General features: G+C 42.4%; 1 protein-coding gene across 1 annotated transcript in view; it reads right to left on the bottom strand.

The window, feature by feature from the left end:
- LOC138296682 (protein FAM228B-like) overlaps window positions 1-21,739 on the bottom strand; it is a 144,433-nt gene that overhangs the window by 48,596 nt on the left and 74,098 nt on the right. Inside the window, exons 5-6 of the mRNA XM_069236033.1 lie at window positions 15,012-15,089; window positions 4,879-5,076 (exon numbers count right to left, since the gene is read on the bottom strand). Coding sequence (XP_069092134.1) covers window positions 4,879-5,076; window positions 15,012-15,089 — 276 coding nt within the window. The remainder of the gene's footprint in view (window positions 1-4,878; window positions 5,077-15,011; window positions 15,090-21,739) is intronic.

Below are 21,739 nucleotides of genomic sequence, written 5' to 3'. Positions count from 1 at the left end.
CGCCAATAGCACCTGCTCTAGGGTCAGCATTTTGAATTTCTCCTGTCTGAGGAACAAATTCAAAATCCTCAAGTCCAAGATCGGTCTTAGACGACCGTCCACTTTGGGAATCAGGAAATTTCTTGAATAACACCCCTGACCCCTTTCCTGCACCGGCACCAACTCTATTGCGCCCTTTGATAACATGGCCAGAACTTCCTGTTGTAACAACAGAAGATGGTCTTCTGAACAAAATGAAGGACGGGGGGAAGGGAGGAGGGGACTCCTGAAAGGGGAGAGCATATCCTTTTTTCACAATCTTTAACACCCAAGAGTCCGTTGTTATCGACTCCCACTTGCGGAGAAAAAGACTCAGCCTTCCCCCTACAGAAGAGGTATGTACGATAAAGTGGGGAAAAATAGGGCTGCTTCTGCTTGTCCACCAGAGGGAGAGGACGATGATAAAGGCTGCTAGACTGCCCCTCTAGCTCTACCCCTACCCCACCCTCTAAAGGAACGATAGGGCGGATTGGCAGGTTGTTGGGCTAAGTACTGGGACCTCCGAAAGGCAGAACCACGTGCAAACCCCCTGAATCTGCGAAAAGGTCTATAAGATGTAGCAGTGGTAGTCTGTAAGCCCAAAGACTTAGCTGTTGCTCAACTGTCTTTAAATCTCTCAAGGGCAGAATCCGCCTTCTCTCCAAACAACTTATCACCATCGAATGGTAGATCCAACAAGGTGCTCTGAACGTCCGAGGAAAACCCAGAGGACCTCAACCAGGCGTGCCTCCTAGTAGCCACAGATGTCCCCATGGCCCTGGCTACCGAATCAGTTGTGTCCAGGCCAGACTGAATAATCTGTTGTGCAGCCGCCTGCGCATCTGAAAAAAGAGACCCAAAGGACCTCTGTACCTCCTGCGGTAGATCTCTGACCATCTCCTTAGCAGAGTCCATAAGGGCGTGGACATACCTGCCCAGCACACAGGTAGAATTTGCAGCCTTGAGCGCCATGCTACAGGATGAAAAGATCTTCTTAGAAGACTGCTCCATCCTCTTGGACTCCCTATCAGTTGGAATCACAGGGAATGTCCCAGGAGCAGACTTCGCAGAGCAAGACGCCTGGACTACTAAACTTTCAGGAGTCAGATGGCGTGACAGGAAACCCGGATCCCCGGGTGTGCCCCTATGCCTCCTCGCTATTGCCCTGTTCACTGCCGGAGTCGTAACCGGCTTCCTCCACAGATCCAGAATGGGCTCAGTCAACGCCTCATTGAAGGGCAGTAAAGGATCGGCACTGGACGTAGAGGGGTGCAACACCTCAGTCAGCAGGTTGGTTTTCACCTCCGCCACAGACAAGGGCAAGTCTAGAAACTCTGCTGCTTTCCTGATCACTGTATGAAAGGATGCTGCCTCCTCTGTAAACTCAGTCGGAGATGCAATGTCCCATTCCAGGGAAGTATCCAGGCCGCTTGCAGACACCAAACCTTGGTACTCATCACAAGGCCCAATCTCACCCTCTTCCAACTGCCTGTACTCTTCCTCTACCAGGAGTCGTAATGCCTTTCTTCGAGATCTAAGGCGTGTTTCCAAAGTCTGCGTCGATAACGAATCCACCGACGCCGAAGACTTCGAATCCCGGTAGGGCACAGGAAGAGATGGATGACTCCTAGCATCACCCGGCACCGGAGTCGGTGCCGGCGCCGACACGGACTCCAATGACGTCTTCTGCGGAGTCGGCTGGCAGGAAGGCGATGGGGTCGGCCGGGAAGGAGACATCATAGACGTCGAATGACGTGGCGATGGCGTCTGCTGACGCGATGATGGAGCCACAGACCCAGCTGGTGAAGATCTTCCACGAGAAGACAACCTCGGCGCCGATCCGACACCTTCAGCAGGGCAAAACGGCATAAACGGAGCCGCCTTATACGGTGCTGGAGAGCCCAAATCAAACGCCAATGGCCCCGTGGGACCCATCGGTGCACCAGCAGGAGCCATGGACTGGAAAACGGCATACATTGCATTAAAAAATGCTGCCAGATCCGCTCCTGGAGCCGGAAAAACAGGATATTGAAGAGTAGAGGACTGTCCTTGAGCCTGCTGCACATCAGGCTCCTGCGACGCCGGTGAAAACGGAGGGCTACGATGAGTAACCTCATAGACCGAAGGCGCCGGAGATGTCTCCGGACCCCTGGGCTGAGGCGTCACAGTAGGGCGCATCTCCCATGTCTTTTGGTGTCGAGAAGACGGAGACCTCGACCGGCTCCGCTCAGACCGGCGCCGAGAGTCATGAATCATGGTGACACTGCTTCTTATGCTTCTTTGGTGAAGCATGGGAGGAATCCCTCTTATGGCCCTTCTTCTTGGCTTTCGCCATGAAAAGCTTAACCTCTCGCTCTTTTAGGGCCTTAGGGTTCATACTCTGGCACGACCTACACCCTTTGACGTCGTGCTCAGAGCTAAGGCACCAGATACAATCCAAATGTGGATCGGTCACTGACATCCGACCTCCACATTCCCTACAGGGCTTAAAACCAGACTTCTTTGGGGGCGGCATTGTAACCACCAAAAACGAACAGTAATCAACGAACCAGGAAGAAAAACCGTTGGCGTCGAAGGCACGGAAAAAAGGAAAACTGACGTCAGCACGCCGACGAGGACCTCTTATTGGCACGGTGACATCAGACGGAGTCATGTGGAGCCGTGCCATTATGACGTCCTCGTCGACGTGGACAGCTAGGAAGAAGACTTTCCGTCGGATGCTGGCACAAGGACGAATTCATAAGGTGAGGAATCCACAGGTAGTTGTAACCATCAGAAGGTTGCAATCAAAGGAACACTAGAAACCTCATCATACCCTCTTAATCCAATTTACTTTTATACTTCAACCTGTAAAATCACATTTGAGACACGAGTGCTGGATATAAGCCCACATAAAAACAGTCATATATTTTCAATAGAACTAAGGACTACACAGTTATTTCACCAACCTAAACCAATTGTAAACTACAGAAAAGTGATAGATCGATCACGTTGGACACTAATATTCCCTGAAACACAGATTTATAGCTGCAAGAAATATGACACGTTTTAAAAAATGTGATCTGATCCGATCTCAAAAAAGCCCAATTTCACAAATTTTCTAGGTCCCTACCATGTCACAAGGCTGCCTAAATAAGCATTTATCAGTGGGAAATAAACCTGATAAGGCCGCTAGGGAAGAAAGGTTGGGGAAAGCTTTGAAAAGACCTAGTTAAAAGCAGGTGTAGAAAACAAAGGTGTCCACTACAGAAGGAAGTACAAGTGGTAGGACAAAGTGCACAAATCTAAACTGATTTTGCTCACTGCCTGTGTTGAATGCAGATCAGGGTATTGTGGTGCCCCAGCATTTCAATAGTCTGATCTGATAAGAAGTATCATAAGGGACGTTAGTCAATTATAGCTGGCAACTCCAGCCTGACTGCTTCCAGGGCTACTTTACCTAATCTTACATGTATTACTGGCATTGGAGACTCTGGGAGATACTGGCCACGAATTAAGTTACTTAAGTTATCACTGGTGACTAGTATCCACATGTATTTTCAAACAAATGACTCATGAGGTAAAGTGACCCATGAGGCAATAACAGATGGAAAAAAAATGTGGTGCAAATACCACTGCCCCCAGGTATTAGACATGCTTTTGAGTCTTATTATGGCATGGTAAGTAAACACTATGTGCTGTGAATATTGAAAATTAGATTTAGAGATGCTTTAAGTCCAAGTCAGTTCCTTATCAGAATCGATAGGAACTGGGGTACTCTTAGGAAACAAATGCCTGGAATAAACTATACCTGGATGGACTGAGAATAGTATGTAATCATTTCTGCAAAATAACATAATAAATAAGAAAAATAAAGTTTAACACTGGGAAAAGATCGGTGCCCCAGGGTATAGTGATATGTTCTGATGGCTGGGCATTATATGTACCAATGACTGCAGTTACTGTCATACCTGATCTTAAATTTAAACCAGCACATTAGGCTCTGGCAAGTGGACTCAAGAAGCTGGCTTTCAGAATTTGCAAACTAGATAAAACTGGTATTGTGTCCATGACAGCTATTTCTATTTTTAAAACAACAGAGACTCAAATTGTAAAGGGAGACAGGCCAGATGTAAATGTTTACACACAACTTAATGCAAACCAACTATACGCTACTTCATGTATTCTTATTAAGAAATTGAATGGCACAGCGAGACAGGCTTGGTTTCAAAACGTCTGTCTCAAAATGGTGGAATACTTGAATTAATTTCAGTCACTGGTAATCGATTCATTCCAGCCCATGTTTTTTTATCTGCTTTACCATGCCAGGCAACAAACATCATCATGCTAATCAGGCTTGGTCGTAATCTAAAAGGAAGATCCTAGCACAATCTAGAAAAGGTCCCCTCTGAACAGGAAACAATCATCCCCAGTCCAGCTTCTGCCTATTCAGGTATAATAGTAAGGTGCAGCTTGATTCTATGGGACAGTGAGCAAGGGACCCATGTCTGAGCATACTAGTTGCACTGAGGGGATCACAATAAGGAAAACCAACAGCTAATGAGTGGAATGCTTGAAATAACTCTAGACACTGGTATTTGCTCTGGACTCCATTCCAGTCCAATGTTTACCCCACTGCTCCAAAATAGGTATTTGACATTGACACATTTATTCTATCTGAAAAATAAACTCTTTTCAAACAGCAAGATGAACTAATGCCATCTTAAAACTAATACTTCATCCATCTCAGACTATAAATGGCAGAATGTTCCTGCTTTTTTGCTTTAAGTGACAGCAAAACCAAGCCATTGTGAAGGAGTTTCAATACATCATTTAATAGGTGAAATAGTGCAAAAAAGGTTAATTAACCCTTAGTAGTACCTTCTTATTGCAATACTCCAAGTACTGAGCCAACTGCTTTCGCCTTCTGTTTTCAATAATATTATAGGTTTGTTGATCTATGTAGTTATCAATAGTTCGCAGCAATGGTATCGATACACGTTCCAGCCACTTTTTGTGCTGAATTTCTTTCTTTCGCAGTTCTAATATTTCTCGGTTCCTCAGGTACTTGTCAAATTCCTACTTGATGGGATTACAAACACAAAATATGCTTTGTAACACATTTTTATCTTAATTCAAATACATCATTAACAAATTATTTGAAAATGAAATAATATCATTAGTGAAATCAAGTAAATTATGGGCAGACGGACCGAGGCTGGATAGAAGTTATGAAAGTGTAGAGGCAAAGACAAGCATACCACACATTAGAAGAGGAAGAAAGCAGGACTACAGAGCCGGTTGACTGTGAAGGGGAGACCGAGTGGGGAAGGCAATGAAAATTAAGAGACAAAAAGTTGTAAGGGACCAGACTGTCGAAGGAAGGCTATTCAGCTACCTATTTATTGGTTGACTGGGTAACATGCTCACGCAATAGTGGCAGGCTTCCACGCGTGAGCTGCAAACCTAAAGGCCTGAATGATTCGAAAGCAGCAGAGACTATAAAATGAATTAGAAGAAAGAGGAGGGTACGGGAAAAAACAAAATCAAGAGTTCAAGACTTTGCTTTGAGGACAAAAACAGCATATTTAGGCACAGACAGTAGCAAAGATATTCTACTTCTTTTAGCTTTAACTGAAGGGTGTTCCTCAAGTAAGAACCTTGAACCGCACTCCGTGCCCATTTCTATGAGGCTTTACAAGAATCAGGGCTTGCAGGGAGTAGGATGACTGAAAGACCCAAGGTTTCGGATAGGTATTTACCTCCTGAAAAGGCCTTGAAGGTGCTTATGGATTTTATTGTGTACAAGCTTGTGAATGAGACAGATTGTTTTGGAACTGATGAAAACCTATTAAAGCAAGGAAAGAGCACAACATGATGCTTTGTATTGATTAGTTTTTGGACACTGAATACTTGAGATCAACACAGTGACAACTGGTAAAAATCGGTATAATCCAGGCTGGAAAGGATGACGGTCCACTAGTGATGCACAGATAAATGGGTTGAGATTGCTGTGATAGGGCTGTTTTCAGTCTTAATTAGAAAGTTCATTTGGTTAGTGGGAGCCTGTTTTGGTAAGGGTAGGTAACGGATAGAATTCCTTGGCATATTGGAATCAGGGGGTGGGAGTGAGGCCTGATGACCAAGGAGAATTTCAGTTTTATGCTCGTATAGTTCCATGTTTCACAGGTGCGAATGACTGATTCCTGTATTAGGTTCTCCAGAACATACAACCAGCTGTGTGTTGTCTGCATACATTTGAAGTTGTAGACCGAGCACATTGAGCATCTCAGCTCAAAGTAGGTTTTGAAAAGCAGGTGTGTGAAGAATTTTTTTGCAATGCATTGAATACCAACAAAAGAGAAGTATGGAGCCGAGAGTTCAACAAGTTGAATGGTGACAGAAGCATGGCAACAATTAAGGATCAGGCAGAAAACCAGCACTAAACCTGCTCCAATGATGATAGTGTGTGGGAACTTCAAAGGCAGAAGACCAACACATTTGGGAGGGGGTTGGTAGCACGAAGATTTTTGAAGGAGAAGCCATGCAGTTGATTGGACTGCACTTGTAGAACACTTTATTAAAAGTAATGCTCATTTTGGAACATCCTGAGTGGTGTGAAAAAACATTTTTTCTGACATGCTGCATTTGATCCTTGTTAATGAAAGCACAATCCTTTTGTTTGCTGTTTGACATTAATGTGTTCCCGGGGATCACCACAATCCATGTCTTGGTGAACCATTTAAAAAATAAACTGCATATTTTTTTTTAAGAAAATGGCTATCCCTACACTCAACTGTTCAACAGCTATCCAGTCAGTATCATAACATGTGGTGCTGAATGTGGTATTTTTGCATCAACAGATCCATTAGCTCACAAGAGGCCCATGGGTTACTATAGGGTGGAAGTAGCTTCAACTGTCTCTTGTTAATAGTTATGGCTTCATCTTCAGGCAGCGCGTACAATCTGTAATCTCACAATCAGCAGTGTCCATCTTCACCTAACAATTTTCTATTGCACGGTACACAGAATGTGAGGGAACCGAGGCTAGCACTAAAGACAGAAAAAGCATGCTTATGTGAATACAAGCTCCAGAATCGCTATATTCTCACAGAAAAACAGTAAACGCTGGAAAGCCCTTGAGTGACAAAAGGGGTATCTGTGAAACCATCATGTAAAATCACAAAGGATGTGCCATAGTCCTTTCCTGAAAAACCGATGTGAAATCTATGCTCTGGTACTGAATTCTCCTGCATAAGTAAGAAACACCTCATGCAACTACGCTTACCAGATGATTTTGGGCATTGCCAGGGAAATCATGTTCAAATGGCTCCAAGAACATCTAGGCATTTTCATGGGCACCTGTCTGTTACCCACTAACCTCCCAACATATTAACTGCCCAATATAACAAGGAAAGCCTCCAGGCAGGTTTGGAGCATATCACATTGTGGCGAATTGCAGGTGTCTACAATTATATGCCACATAGGAGAATACTTCTAATATAAATTAATTCTTAAGAGAAGCACAGCAATTCTACTCTCTTTCGGATGGGAATGGCAATAATGACACAGACCCTGCTCACAACTGGACTGATCAGTTAGAAGATACAGGCAAACTGAAGATGCTGATGAAACAAGAGGGCTCAGTTTCAAAATTAGCCCAATTCAAAGGGACCACATAGATTCCTAGAATGCTATAGTGTTCAGTGTCAATGGCAGAGTTTCCATGTTTCCAGCATTTGAATTATGGAAGGAGGGAGAAACCCCAGAAATCCTTTGAGTGACTTTAGAAGAAATCTGAAATAGTGGCACATATAGCCTGTGTCCACGGCATGAATGTGAAAGTGGAGTAGGGAGCTGCCTTCTCCTCTTCTATCCAGAGAATTCCACTGATAGTATATCAAGTAGGTTAGTTGGACAAAACCTCAGAAAACACTAGTTAATTGTACCAGAAACAGAAATTCCAGTTCCCTGTACCAGAAGTCAAAAGTTGGTAATGGCTTTCAACATCACTTAGGGAAGGTCCCAGGGGATTCAGAGTTAGGCAACTGAGACAAACACCAGAACTAAAGTTTAACCTTAGACTGTGCTTGTGGTGGGTGTCTACTTGACCCTGTGGTTAGGGCACAAGGGACATCTATTGAGCTTCTTTGTTTTAAAAGCAGTACTAGCTCAAGGTGACCCTCACTGTCATGGCCATATATGTGTCTACCTTGGATGTGAGTGGCCTCCCCCATGCTTGATCCTGATGTTCAGTCAAGAAAGAGTGGACCTGCAAATGTATTTGCACTTTGTTTTCTACTTACTATACTGTTCGAGGGCATGAGCTTCACAGGGGGCTTACCTAAGATGCAACCTGCTTTACACCTCGAGGGCAGTGAGAGATATGGCTATGAATTGACCTCAAGCACTGGGGACCCGGTTGTTGTTTTTTTTGGGGGGGAGGGGGGCTGAGAAGTGACAATAGCAAAACACAGAATGGGAAAGAATGAATAATATCATTACCACCTCCCACCCCCGAACAAGGGAGGACTCAAAACAGAAGATCAATTCAAAAAGAGCCCCGATAGCTGCAAAAGAGCAAACTTACTGAGAAATTAAGAGTCAAGTAGGGGAATATGTGGCGCCTGATTGGCAAGAGTAGGTATGGAAACTGGAGGCTAGGGCTCAAATCAATCAATCAGTATTTATAAAGTGCGGCTACTCACCCCTGAGGGTGTCAATGCGCGGAGGGGGGGTAATGTTGGGTGAGGGAGCGGAGGGGCCTCATCCAGAGAGCCACATCTTGAGGTTCTTCCTGAAGATGGTGAGCGACGGGCTTTGTTTGAGGTGCAGGGGGAGGTTGTTCCAGCTCTTCGCTGCAGTGCAAGTTAAAGATCGTCCTCCGGCGGTGGTTGCCTGGAGATTGGTATTTTCAGATCGTTCCTCAAAGGACCCTCCTGGTAATTGTTCAGGGGGTGGAGTAAGGGTGCCTGAGGCAATGCTAAAGGCCCTAGTTCACTTTTGTCCAAGAATTACCTGGAAAAGTGCTCTATAATATTGTTAAATCAGACCACAGACAAGATGGGTTTATTTCTTGATACTATGTAAGTAGATGAGTACATGAAAGATAGCTTCTGCATTTTTTCATTAAAAGATAACATTTTCAATCCTCCAGCAACATGGTATTTGTTTTCAAATTCACTGGATAGGTTGATAGAGGGTCATAACAAAAGATCATGTAACAAAAGATGATGGTCGATTTTAGTCACAATTTAAATTATTTAGTAATGGTTCAACATTGATTTTAGGATTTGGGGTATTGTGTAACAGGTTTTTTCACCATGTCAAAAACGTTGAACACCTTCTGGGGTTTGGTGAAATGTCTTTGATTAGGCAGTCTTCCACTATTAGTTTTTTTTATGGAATGTATGACTATTTGCCTGAAGAGGTTATAAAATTATTCATGAATCGCTTCCTTATTAAATTCTGAAAAAAAGAAGTTCGATATGTTGGTTGAAGCATATACTTCCCACAATAGCAATTTACTGGTTGGGATTGCAGTAGAAAAGAAAGTCGAAAGAAGTTGAATTCAGAAAAGCCATACTAAAATCATAACATTAAAAAAAACAGAAGAAGAAAAATTTGTGGGTACATAAATAAGCATTCGCTAAGTCAATATGTCTTGCCTCTGTACCCTATTGGCTTTGCCAGTGGTTTTTACCCACACTGCACAGCATCACGCTACGCACATCTACAAAATACACATTTGCTTGCTATTTTCTTTTTAGTTACCAATCCGAGTTGAATAATAACTAAAAGGAAAATAAAAAGAGCAAAAGTGTTTGCTTTTTTAACCAAGTGTTGGTGGGGGCCAACAAGAGAGGCCATGGGTGAACACCAAAGTAACATGAGGGAGGACGGCGAAGCAACACAGGTTGGGAGGGTGAATGCGAAAAACACAGGAAGGAAGGAGGGGAAGTAATGCAGCAACGGAGGGAAAGCAAAACAGAGCACGTGGGTGGGGGAAGGAATGATGGAGAGAGGAGAAGGGCAGTGGCAGGGGAAGCAGCACAGAAGGTGTGGGGAGGCAATGGGTAGAAGCACACGGGTGAGCACAACAGGGAGGAGGTGGGAAGAAGCACTGAAAATGACAAGTAAGTTAATCAACTGCAAGCAATTGATGTAATCAAAGCCTCTATTTTCTTGGTAACCCACAATATGCCTTGCAATATTTGACAGTGCATATGCTATCAAAGTAGGTTTGACCTAAAAATAAAGAAGTTGTTCCTTACAATGTACTAAACTGTGGTGTAATGAAGGTAATGTCAAAAGTAAAGGGTCAGAGAGGCCAAAATCAAAATTCCATGCAGCGGATCTTCAAGCTCCTGTTGATAGAAAAGCACAGTTGACTAAAGTCAGAGTGCATACCATCTGTAAAAGTAATGGTGGTTGAAGCAGGGTAAAAGTGCATGGTATGCGTATGTCCTCATTTTCACTCCGGTAAGGCTCTATGCAATGCTTGGAATACCTGAGCTCTGCTGGAGGGGTTTTGAGGTTGGAGGTAGTTACTACTATATGTGCTGGCAATGTATACAAGTGTAACCATTCTGGGTGGAGGTTTACAACAGATCCACTCAATCAGCATGGTGGAGCTGCCCCTGGATTCTTCGGTATTGCTCTTGGTAGAGCTTGGCAAAATTCAGAGTCCCCTTGCACAACCACAACCTCAACAAGTTTCAACACAACTTAAATGTAGTTGACATTTTAAAGTTGATGTAATTACATACATTTACCTCTTGGTTCCATACTACCTTCTACTGTAGCTGCACTGGAGAGTTCTAAAAATAAGCTAGCATGCCAACATTCAATATTGATAATGTAAGTGAGGCACATGGGGGCGCCACGGAACATGAGCATTGCAATTCACACACTTCTACTTCGCAGGTGAGAGGAAGCTAGCAAACCATGGCATTTAACTGTTTATTACTGATCCAGAGCTGAAGCCTGCTGTTCTAAAATGTAAGGAGGAGTTTGGGTTTTCGTTTGTGTGATGGCATGGGAGGAGGGAAGATCTGCATGTTGTTTATGGCATGGCAGGAGATGTGATCTAGTGGCTAAGCATACAACTATGGAATCCTAGGATCTTGGTTATTTTCCCAGATCTCGCCCTTGACTGAAAATTGTGAGACCCTGGGCGAATCACCTACTCTTCCTGTGCCAAAATTGTTGTATTTTTTTAAATATATCAGTTATAGCACTGTAAAATGAAATCTGTAAATTCCGTTCTGAAGTATATAATCTTGTATATTTTAGATCAGTGTTTTTAAACTGTGGTCTGTGATGCCAACTCAGTGGCTCTACGACAGTTTAGGAAATTAAATAGTACTAGCTTATTAATAAAGTACTATATACAGAAGAATTGAAAATTCAAAAACATTCTGTAAACGGTGAAGAAATTTTATATCGGAAGCTAAACATTAAGTTGTTATACTTCGCCAATAGACCACATCTCTTCTCAAGAAGGTTAAGTACAGCTAACAAAATTCAGTATGGATGGAAGCCTGGCATTAATTGAAGCAGCACTGGTATCCGCCACCAAAAAGAAAGCATATGTTAAACACAAAAACGCAAATTATATGCTAGAGTAAAGCATATTGTTCCAACTTTGAGAAATAAAACTAACATTTTGAAAAGCTTCAATCTTTCAATTAAAATACAGATTTTTATTTTCAAATTTGTGAATATTTCATATGTTTGCATACTTCTGTGTTTGTATGTTGCTTTAGGGTTCAAATTGTCAAAATTGCTTAGGTGGAAGTTCCAAGCTTTCAGTAGTGGTTCACTGGGGGTTCACAGAAGTTGAAAGGTTAAGAACCACTGTTTTAGATCATAACAGAGCACTACTGGATTTCATGCATATTGATATTGCCACATTGCTTAAACCATGCAGGAGTAAGAGACTCGTATACTGTAGGTACGAATGACCTAAGAACGACGATTAAATTAATCAAACTTGAGGCCTTTTGTTTAGCCCTGAAGAAGTCCTATGTGAAAGGACGAAATGTGTTGGCTGTTGCTATTGTGAACTTATGTATTATTGGACAATTGAGAGGAAAGAAAGAAAAACACAAAAAAAAAAAAAAGAAGATTTGCACAACTATAAATCAAAGAATTGGACATTCTATATTATTGGCGGTGGTGCACTACCTTTGTTTTATATTGTATTATTCCTTTAGTTTTAAAGGAGTACACCTTGGCAGCAGGTATTGGTTTAGGTGCACACAAGAATAGATTAACAACTCTCTTTTATAATTTAAGATGTCTGGTCAGGTGCATTGATTTGTAGCCTGCTGCTTTTCTTTGGATTAATATCAGAGCACCACCCTTTAATGTACAAATCTCCAGTACTATCTAGCATGGTCTGCCCTATATAAATAATAATACATATAAGGCTGGTTTAAAATGGCTACAAATAGTTCATTAGAGAATTCCACACCTATATCCAAGATTCCCTTTAGTTAATTTTTTCCTCAGACTAATCATTCTCTGAAATCACTTTGCTTTACCAGGCTTTACAAGCTGAAAATAAAAATATTTTGGAAGGTAATAAAAGTGTTCCAAGTCTCTCAGTGTATGCTACAGAATTGATTTTTTTTTAGAGGGGCAGGAAGCGATTTGAAGTTAGATCCTTTGCTTTCTACTAATAGCTCTGAGGCAAAATATAGCACGAGAGCCAATAGAGATGGTGTCTGGAAATGTATTGCTTCCCTTAGCACATCCAATTTCTTTTCTTAGATCCTTTCTAAAGCATCGACCTGCTTGATAATGCAAAGGATCAATATAAATAAAATTTAATACACCAGCTTCAAGGTATTTTTAATTTTTTCATAACACAAATAGATTTATATGTTGACACATTTAAAATATATCTATTTTCTTTGAAGAAATGTGTTGTTATTTATACTGGCGTAAAGTCCCTAAGATCTGACTCCTTCCAGCCAGGCCCCCCAAGTCCATCTCAGACAACACTTCTCCTGAATTCTGCCAATTCACTGGTATATCTGTTCTAAACAATAATATGATTGTCATCCACCCTTATCATTCGCAGAACTGAGAGAGTGTGAAGTCATCTCAATAATGAACTACACATCACACCCGATACAACACCCAATCTGGAACAAGTGTTTCCTTAGCAACTTGTCGGGATCATCCAGAAACTTCATTAAACAGGTGTAGATCGAACCGACATCCCCGTATCTCCCATTTTCTTTACTATATGTCTAGGATCCCTTCTCTGGAATCTGTAATCTGTGTACCACATTCCCTAATAATATTTAGTATTTAGGGACCAACACTCGACCCCTTAGGTAGAGAGGTCATGAGAGCTGAAGTACCCAAGAGAAGCTTCTACCACAGCGCATATTTGCCTTTCGCATGGAACGCTTCTTCTTTTACAGCTCTTACAATAACGACAGTCCGCGCGGTCAACAAGGTATGTAGTGTGATGCTTCTCCCCAAGAAACTCTAGACTGCAAGTTACTCTACTAAATGTTCTCCTAGGGCATTGCATAAAAGTAGGTTTTAGGCTGCTAAGCTTTTGGATGACATTTTAACTACGTTGGAAATGTTTATTTTATTTTCATTGTTTACAACGTGCCTTCTTGCTGTTTTTATGATATCCTGTGTGATTATTTTAGATATACTAAGGTTAACACTGCTGTAATAAATACTTTTAGTTAAAAGTGTCTGTTCTTCTCAGTGCTGGGTGTGTGATACTGTGAAGAATGAAATAGGTTTATTATTACTATGGTGCCCCTAATTCCTTTCCAAGGATTGTTAATAACCCAAAAGCAATGACTTTACTTCAGTTATGTATTGGGTGAGATTCTGCCGGACTCAATAACCTGTCTTTCACATTCAGCGCTGGTGCATTGAACTAAGTTCACCTGTGTTACCTGTAGCTGGGTAAGCAAATCTTGTAGAAATACGCCAGAGTCGTGGTTTACACAACAATACCTTATCAATTCTACATTCAAAGTCAGATATAATTGTTTTCTAAAATAAGCAAGCATCTTACTCATTGTTTTCTCTAACAGATTAAAATCAAGGGCCAGTGCTCTTCACAAATATATCAGTTTGTTAAGCAATGGAATTGAACCTTCATCCTTTTACTTTCCATTTTCTGTAGTAAACTACACATTTTGTTGTGCCCTATGTAGAAACAGAAATTTTATGTTTTGCATTCTAATGTTCTGCCTTGTTCTTTCCTGGACAGAGCTGAGATCATGTATACTGCAAATACACAATAAATAATCAAAATATCTATACTTTAGCTGTATGTCTGTCTTATGAAGCTGCTCTGCACTGTAATCGTAAGGAAATTATCCCTACTACAACAAGACCTAACTCCTGCATAACCCTCAAGACAAATCTAAAATGGCTGCTTAAAGGGAAAGATATTGTTTTTTGTTTTTGTTTTAACCATTCCCTTGGTGGCCTAAATAGCTATTTTTAATTATGACACAAACGCTGATAGACAGCACACTTTAAACAATGTTCACAGACTGAAGATGTCTTCCATTTAAAACTAACGTATGGAAGTAATATTTCATATGGAATCCTCAAGCTTTACAGTTTGTAGCAACACAACTGTTTTTGTCGTCACGAGAAGTTGAAAAATTCTAAAGCTATATTTACCAGTGTCTCCTAGTGCTGCCACACACGGTTAGCTAGAGTGGTACTCTAGCTCTTTACTCAAATTGTATGATCTTAACAGGTTAGGTGTTATAGAAACCATATGTAGTGATATGTAGGTTGTGATTGTATTGGGGCTTATCTGTGCTTCTGGATGTAATTCTCCCTCTCAGATATCGACCAGCCAGTAGCCAATCAAGATGCAGACTTCTTTGATTTGTACAGTTCTCTCCGATACAACTGCCATTAAATTATAAACAGTTTCTATTATAGATTTTCGTGTGTGCCTTAAAAAGGGTGGCATTTATAACAACAGTGAATAATAACGATTTTCAAACCTTTACATAGATGGTTTCTCTATTAAGAACATGCTGGATAGCAGAATTAACTTCAGAATTTTCCTTTTCAACCAAAGCCTGGGAAAACAAAAGCAAATTAGAAACACTTCAATATTGATTTTTGTGGTAACAAATACAGACATACTTGGTACTTTAAAATCCAAATGCAGCTGATAAAGTAAATATATAAAAGTGCAGATGTTGTCTGTTAGTGCTATTTCTACTCTATACAAATATACATATATAGTGTGAAACTAGTTATAAAGCATTGGTACAAAGTAGAGTGGCACTTCGCAGAGGAGGCTCACGGTTAGGCTGGAAAGGTTGAAAGGTTGAAAGAAAGGATTAGGACAGGGGCCCGATGAATGAGAGGGCTACACAATTCACTGTTGTGCCTAGAGTGGGAAAGGGAAACCTCTGGAGGAAAGGAGATATGTGGAAGCATGGATGCGGATTTCTAAATTATTGAGGTGTTGCTAGATTAAATCCTGCTTAAGCTGTTTTCTGAAGCAGACGATGCATGTAGCCTGGAAGATTTATTTTTTATTATTAAACAATTTTGTTAGTTTTTTTAGAAGAAGAGAAAGGAGAAGAAGAAATAGAATATAGAAGAGCACAGGTAGGTGCTGGCCGCACCTGCATACACACAACATCACATAGACTGCGCAGATTGTCAGAATGGAATCTCAACATCATTAACGTACCACACTGGGTGTACAACACTAAGTGGTCAAGGGAGAACACCCAGCCATTTCCCCCACACCTTTGCATGCTTATGTGGACAGCCCCTTGCCTCATAGACCGATTTTTCTTGGCTTGCGCACCAGTCAACTTCATGTTTCCATTTCTGTAAGGACGGGCCTGTGGAAGTGTTCCAAGTGGCTGCAATGTCTCTTTTCGCCACCAGCAAAGCCGTACCCACAAATGCTCGGTCAGCTCTCCAGTTCATCCATAGCGCCCAACAAGATCAGTTTTGGGGACATCTGCTGCTCTCCTCCCAGTACTGTTGCCACTTCACGGAATATCTTGCCCCATTATGCCTCTATAAAGGGGCACTCCCAGACCATATTGAAAAAATCCACCAAGCCTTCCAAGCACCTAGGACACTGGGCTGAGGCCCGCTCAATACAGCTATACAGGAGAAAGGTACGACCCAGACAGAAAATACCTTAGCATCAATCGCAACTGCGCTGACACCGCCAGAAGTCTGGGTGCCATCAGCGCAACCAACTGATCTGTCTCCTCCAGAGGTCCCAGCCATCCCTCCCACCTACCCCTGAGGTGATTCAGGTCGCCCGGGGCATAGTTAATTAACAGCTTGAAAATTTGGGACACCACCCTCCCACCCCCCCCCCTTCCCCCAGAGTCCCCATGAGCAATTTTGCCTCCAGTGGATTATATTTGGGTAGTGAGTCTGTGCGGGACAAGTGTGTGTTCAAGGCATGTCGCATTTCAAGGTATTTAAAAAATTGTGTGCGGGAGAGTTGGAAGTCAGTCTGTCGGTGCTGAAAGGATCGCATCAAATCTCCCCTCCACGTTGTGAAATGCCCACCAAGTCCCATTTTTTTTTTAACCCTCTCAGCGCAGCAGATTCTTTTAGCCAACTGCCGTGCCATAAGGGGGTCTACTGGATAATGATAGTATTCCATTGAGTGTGACGCAGGGCCGCACGCCATGCGAGAAACACCGCTCTAGTCACGGGGTCCATTTCGCAGAGGAGTGGTGAACCATAGAGCAAGTCTAAAATAAGTGAAAAACTAAGTGCCGTCAATTCCAGCTGATAAGCTTTATCAGCCCACCCCCCTTTGAACCATTCATACACGACCAGGAGCTGCGCCACGAAGTAGTATAAATAGGGGTTAGCCATACTCATCCCCCCCCCATTGTGTAACCCCCTCTGGCAATGTTGCACTGCAGTTCAGTGCCTCGAAGCATGCCAAAGAAATTAGGTTGTTGCCCTATCTAATGTCTGGAACCAGGATCGTGGTAACAGGAGGTTCTGAATTACATACAAAATATGCTGTGATATCATTTTATATAAGGCCACACGGCCCAAAACATTTAATGGTAGCGCCCGCCATTGCTACAGGTCTGCCTTAGTTTGGGACATCAACAGCGCCAAGTTTAGGGACCAAGTTAATTCCGGGAGGAGGGTCACCCATCTACCTAAGTACTTAAAGCTCAACCAACGAATAGGTACTACTTTCTGCCAATCGTAGCAATCCCGTGGAGATGTCAAGGGGACCAGTACTGATTTGGCGGTGTTCATTTTAAGCCTTCTCATAACAGCGGAGGAGATGAAATCTCGGCTTGCAAGATTCACCATGTAGAGTAAGACATCATCAGCAAACAGAGCCACACGGTCTTCATATACCTTTCGCCAGCTCCAGCCATGATACAGAGGGTCAATTCTAATCAGTTGTGCCAAAGGCTCAATGGACAAGGCAAGAAGGAAGGGGAACAGAGGACAACCCTGATGCGTTCCCCGGCAGATATGGAAGAAGGATAAGATACCATTGACCTGAGTCCGGGCCATGGGATTGGCGTATAAGGCACGGACCAAAGGACAAAATCTAGAACCGAAGCCAGCAAGCCTTCTCAAAGTCAAAGAGAAGTGCCAGGTCCTGGGATAGCTGGTGACGTCGCGCTAATGCCACATGCAGACGCCGTATACAATGCCACGTGATTCGAGTGGCCATAAAACCACACTGGTCCGGGTGGATCAGCGATGGCAGGACCCTCCTAAGGTGCGATACCTCACTACTGGTAAGGGAGATTGGCCTATAGTCCGTGCAATGTTGTGACGGCGGTTGAGTTTTGGGGAGTACCAGAAGCCTGGAAGATTTATATTAGAAGAGTACCCTGAGAAGGCGTTGTTTTCTCTTTTTTGCATCTACTGGTCTCTAACCTGCTGATGCTGTTACCACTGGTTTTTCACAGATCCCCACCTACACCCCCGATATTGTGATTTTTGAAAACCTGTTACTGCAAGGCACAACTGTGGATCACTTTGAATATAATAGAGCCTGCTTTGAAGATGATGTTTTTATGCAGACAAAGTTAATGCTGATCTTTTATCACCAGAGTTATTATATTGAACTTTCACAGTGCTTTGATGAGGCAAACTGGTGGATGAAATTGTTTTTTCCAGGGAAGAACATTGGTGCCACCCAACAGGCAAGAACAGAGCAAGTAGAGCCATTCTAAAATCAGCTTCTGCTATGAAAGGATTCAATTTTCAAAGCAGGGAATGTTGACACCACGTGGCCTTGGTTTTGTTTACAAGGTGTGTTTGAAAGTTAAGCTCAGTGTTAAAATGGAATCAGCGAGATCTGGCACAGCTGACACATAGATCAGTTTCGGCTTTCCGGTTTATCTCAACAGCAGGCTTTGAACCACATGAGGTTTGCTGGTGTTGCTAATGAGGACAAGCTCGTCCTGCTTGATTTTAGCTTGAGGTGGGACTTCCTGATCCAGTTTTGGAGGGTCACAATGTTATCTTCAGACATGAATAGGCATCATCTGCTTATTGAGGGATCTACCTGTAGGGCTTCCAGCAATTCACTGTAAACACTGAGGATGAATGATGTCTGAACTGAGTTTGCTCCATGCCGAATGTCAACAGGATGGGTTCAGATCTTTAGGATCAAATCTGCAGCACATGGGCACTGTTCTTCAAATAGGATTTGTAGAACGATAGCAAAGTCCCTTTGTGGGTATATTTGACAGCTGGGACATTCAGCAGGCTTTGCTGGTTGCCTGTGTCAAATGCTGCCAAGGACTAGGAAAAAAGGCAGTGGTTATGATGATCTGCAGAGCATAGTACACCACTTCATTGGTTGCTGTAGCCCAGCTGCACTGTGGTCTGAAGCTGGACCCATAGGACTAAAAAGGGTGTTACACTGGATTTTGTTTGTTATGAAGCTGGATGATGATGACTTTGTCAATGATTTTGCTTTGATGTAGTAGACATACGACTGGCGAAGTTGTTCAAGTCCAGCTTGGGCTTTCAGAAGTGAAAAAATCTATGAAGACTTACTGGCATCTGCAAAGAAGCTTGAAGAAAAGATAATTGACTATTTAGATTAATTATTAGACCACTGGAATGATTGAAGCTCCACTGAAAAAAATGGAATGCTCTGGGGCTTGAGTGCTGTGGCTGGAGCTCCAACATTCCATTAAACAAAGGCCTCACAGAGCCAGAGGGGATTTAATTCCCCCTCGGGCTCTGTGAGGCCTTTGTTTTATTTATTAGAACATTCTGCCCTCTAGTGGCGGAATGTTCTAATAGCCTCATAGCCCTCCATAGCTGGACTGTACCAACATTAAAGCCACACTCCCTTGGTAAAGGCCCTCACCGAACGTGAAGCAAGCCTTTAATTGCCGGTATAGCCTGCTATGATGGGCTACAAAGATATATTAGTACAACTCCAGATATTCCATTTATAATGGAAGAAGGGATCATCATCTTTGTTGAGAGACAGCCTTTAAAAAAAAAAAAGTGTATGTCAGTCAGCTATTCTGTGAAATGGGTGTTGAATGAGGCTCACAAGCTGTCCGTATGGTGCCAGACTTTCTAAATTATTTATTCGAAGAAGTTGTTCCTGTCTTTTGATGTTGTGTCTGGGGTCAATCAGATGCTTGTTACACCAAGGAGTGGATAATTTAAATTTTGGAGTTCCCACACATAACAAACATGGCTGCCTGCTGTCATTTGGAGTTTGTTGTTGAGGTTCTGTAAGAGGGTTTCAACACTGATGCTAGGATTTGAAGTAGCTCCAAGTCCTGCTAAGTCTTTTTATGGAGCATTCATGTAGACATTTCAGAAGGCTCCATTCAATGTCTTTGCTCTCTTGGGAGGTTGTGAGTCAGTGAAAAGTAACTTACATGAAAGGTCCAGCTGACCTGTTCCGGATGTTGGCAGGTGGAAGTGGTCAATGAGGTGCAGCCAAAATCCAGGATGCTGCCATTATTGTGGGCTGGCTGCAAGATGTGTGCCTCCTCCAAATCATCAGAACCATCTTTACACCTGCATAATGGTTCGAGTCAGAGTGGCAGGCTAAAATTAAAAACTGCCCTATTTTATTTTCCATCAACAATTTTTTTAATCTATTGCCATGTGAAATGAAAATTGTTTACTTCTCCAAATCACCAAGGTTCCTCAAACTAAATCCCAGCTTATGCTTAAAAAAACCTAGATCATTTTCTGAAAAAACAAAAGCGATGTTATAGTTAAGAGTTGAAATAATACACAAACTAACATTTAAAAAGCCAAAAACATTTAAATTAACCGGTTATAGTTCAGACAGCTTACTTTAAAATGAGCCCCTGCCATACACTGCTTCACATATTACATCACTCATGATATGTTAAATTACATTAATGACATCACTGATCACACCTCGAATCACATCATTGATAACATAATATCAACTACTTCTTATTAAATTACTAAATAACCATCTAAGTCACTTTAGAAAACAAAGTAGGAAGTAAATGGCCCAAAACATATACAGCATAGATTGAGTATATGTACGAAACAGAAATAGTGTAGTACTGAAGACATCTCTGATTCACTATGGTAAAGTATACATGGTGTACTGTTTAACTACCAGTAAGCAGTAGTTCGTTTAAACAAAGTGCAGAGTGAACACAACTAGTGCGAGTTACAAACATAGGTTTCAAATAGGCTGTAGATTAATTCAAAGACCTGTTTCCAAAACATGTGCGAAAAAATAAAGCTTCCCTTCACAATACATTATTTTACTATGGATTTCTGTACACATATCATTAAAAAGTTCTCATGCAGTGCTAACAATTTCTATATAAACTGGAGGTTTATGAAGTGCAGATATTTATTTTCACAGTGTTGTCTTCAATTATGTCATTTCAGATGCTGCAGCCATGTTATCGATAATGTCATAAAACATTATATCATGGGTGATGTAGTGTGTAAGGTCATAAGCTGTGCAAGGCGAGGGTGAGAGTTATAGTTACTTTAGGGTACAAGATATTGGGCCTGATTATGAAGGGTCGAGGTGGTGGTCTTACCGCAGTTAAAGTGGTGGTCTGACCACGACATTATGACTGTGGCGGTTGTGCTGCGGTCGTACAGCCAGCACCGCCAGTTTTCCTCCACAGGAGTGTCTGGCGCTGCTGGTATTCCTAATCCACCAGGGCAACACTGCAAGCAACGCCGCACTGGGTATTACAAACCCCCTCTCTGCCAACCTTTACATGGCAGTAGCACCGTCACAGGGTGCAGGTGACCACAGATGGGCCCATGCACTGGCCATGCACTTGGCATGGACAGTGGAGGGCCCCCCCATTGCATGCTGGTGCCCTCTATGCACTGCAGCATTGCTGCCTGCTCAATTATGAGCCGGCATCAATGTTGTAGGCTGTTTCCCACTGGGCCAGTGTGTTTCCGCCCGCTGACCCAGTGGGAAACTCTTAATGGTGCCCGCAGGAAGGCGGCCGTACTGGCGGCAACCTAACCGCGGGACTTCGGTGGATGGCCTTTTCCGTCCAAAGTCATAATGACCTCTATAGTTACTTGTGATAACTAGAACTGGTGAATTTCAGTGGGTTTATTCATTTAAACTGTATGTTGTACTTGTCATTTTCACCTACCCACAACCTTCATTTAACCTAAGTTTTTAAAAAAAAAAGTAAGATATAACTACCATAATGTCACTGTTTTCTCAGTGAATCTCTATGTTTTTTTA

The sequence above is a fragment of the Pleurodeles waltl genome, chromosome 5 (assembly GCF_031143425.1).
Source record: "Pleurodeles waltl isolate 20211129_DDA chromosome 5, aPleWal1.hap1.20221129, whole genome shotgun sequence".
NCBI classification, from domain to species: domain Eukaryota; kingdom Metazoa; phylum Chordata; class Amphibia; order Caudata; family Salamandridae; genus Pleurodeles; species Pleurodeles waltl.
This window is presented reverse-complemented; position numbering and strand designations above follow the sequence as displayed.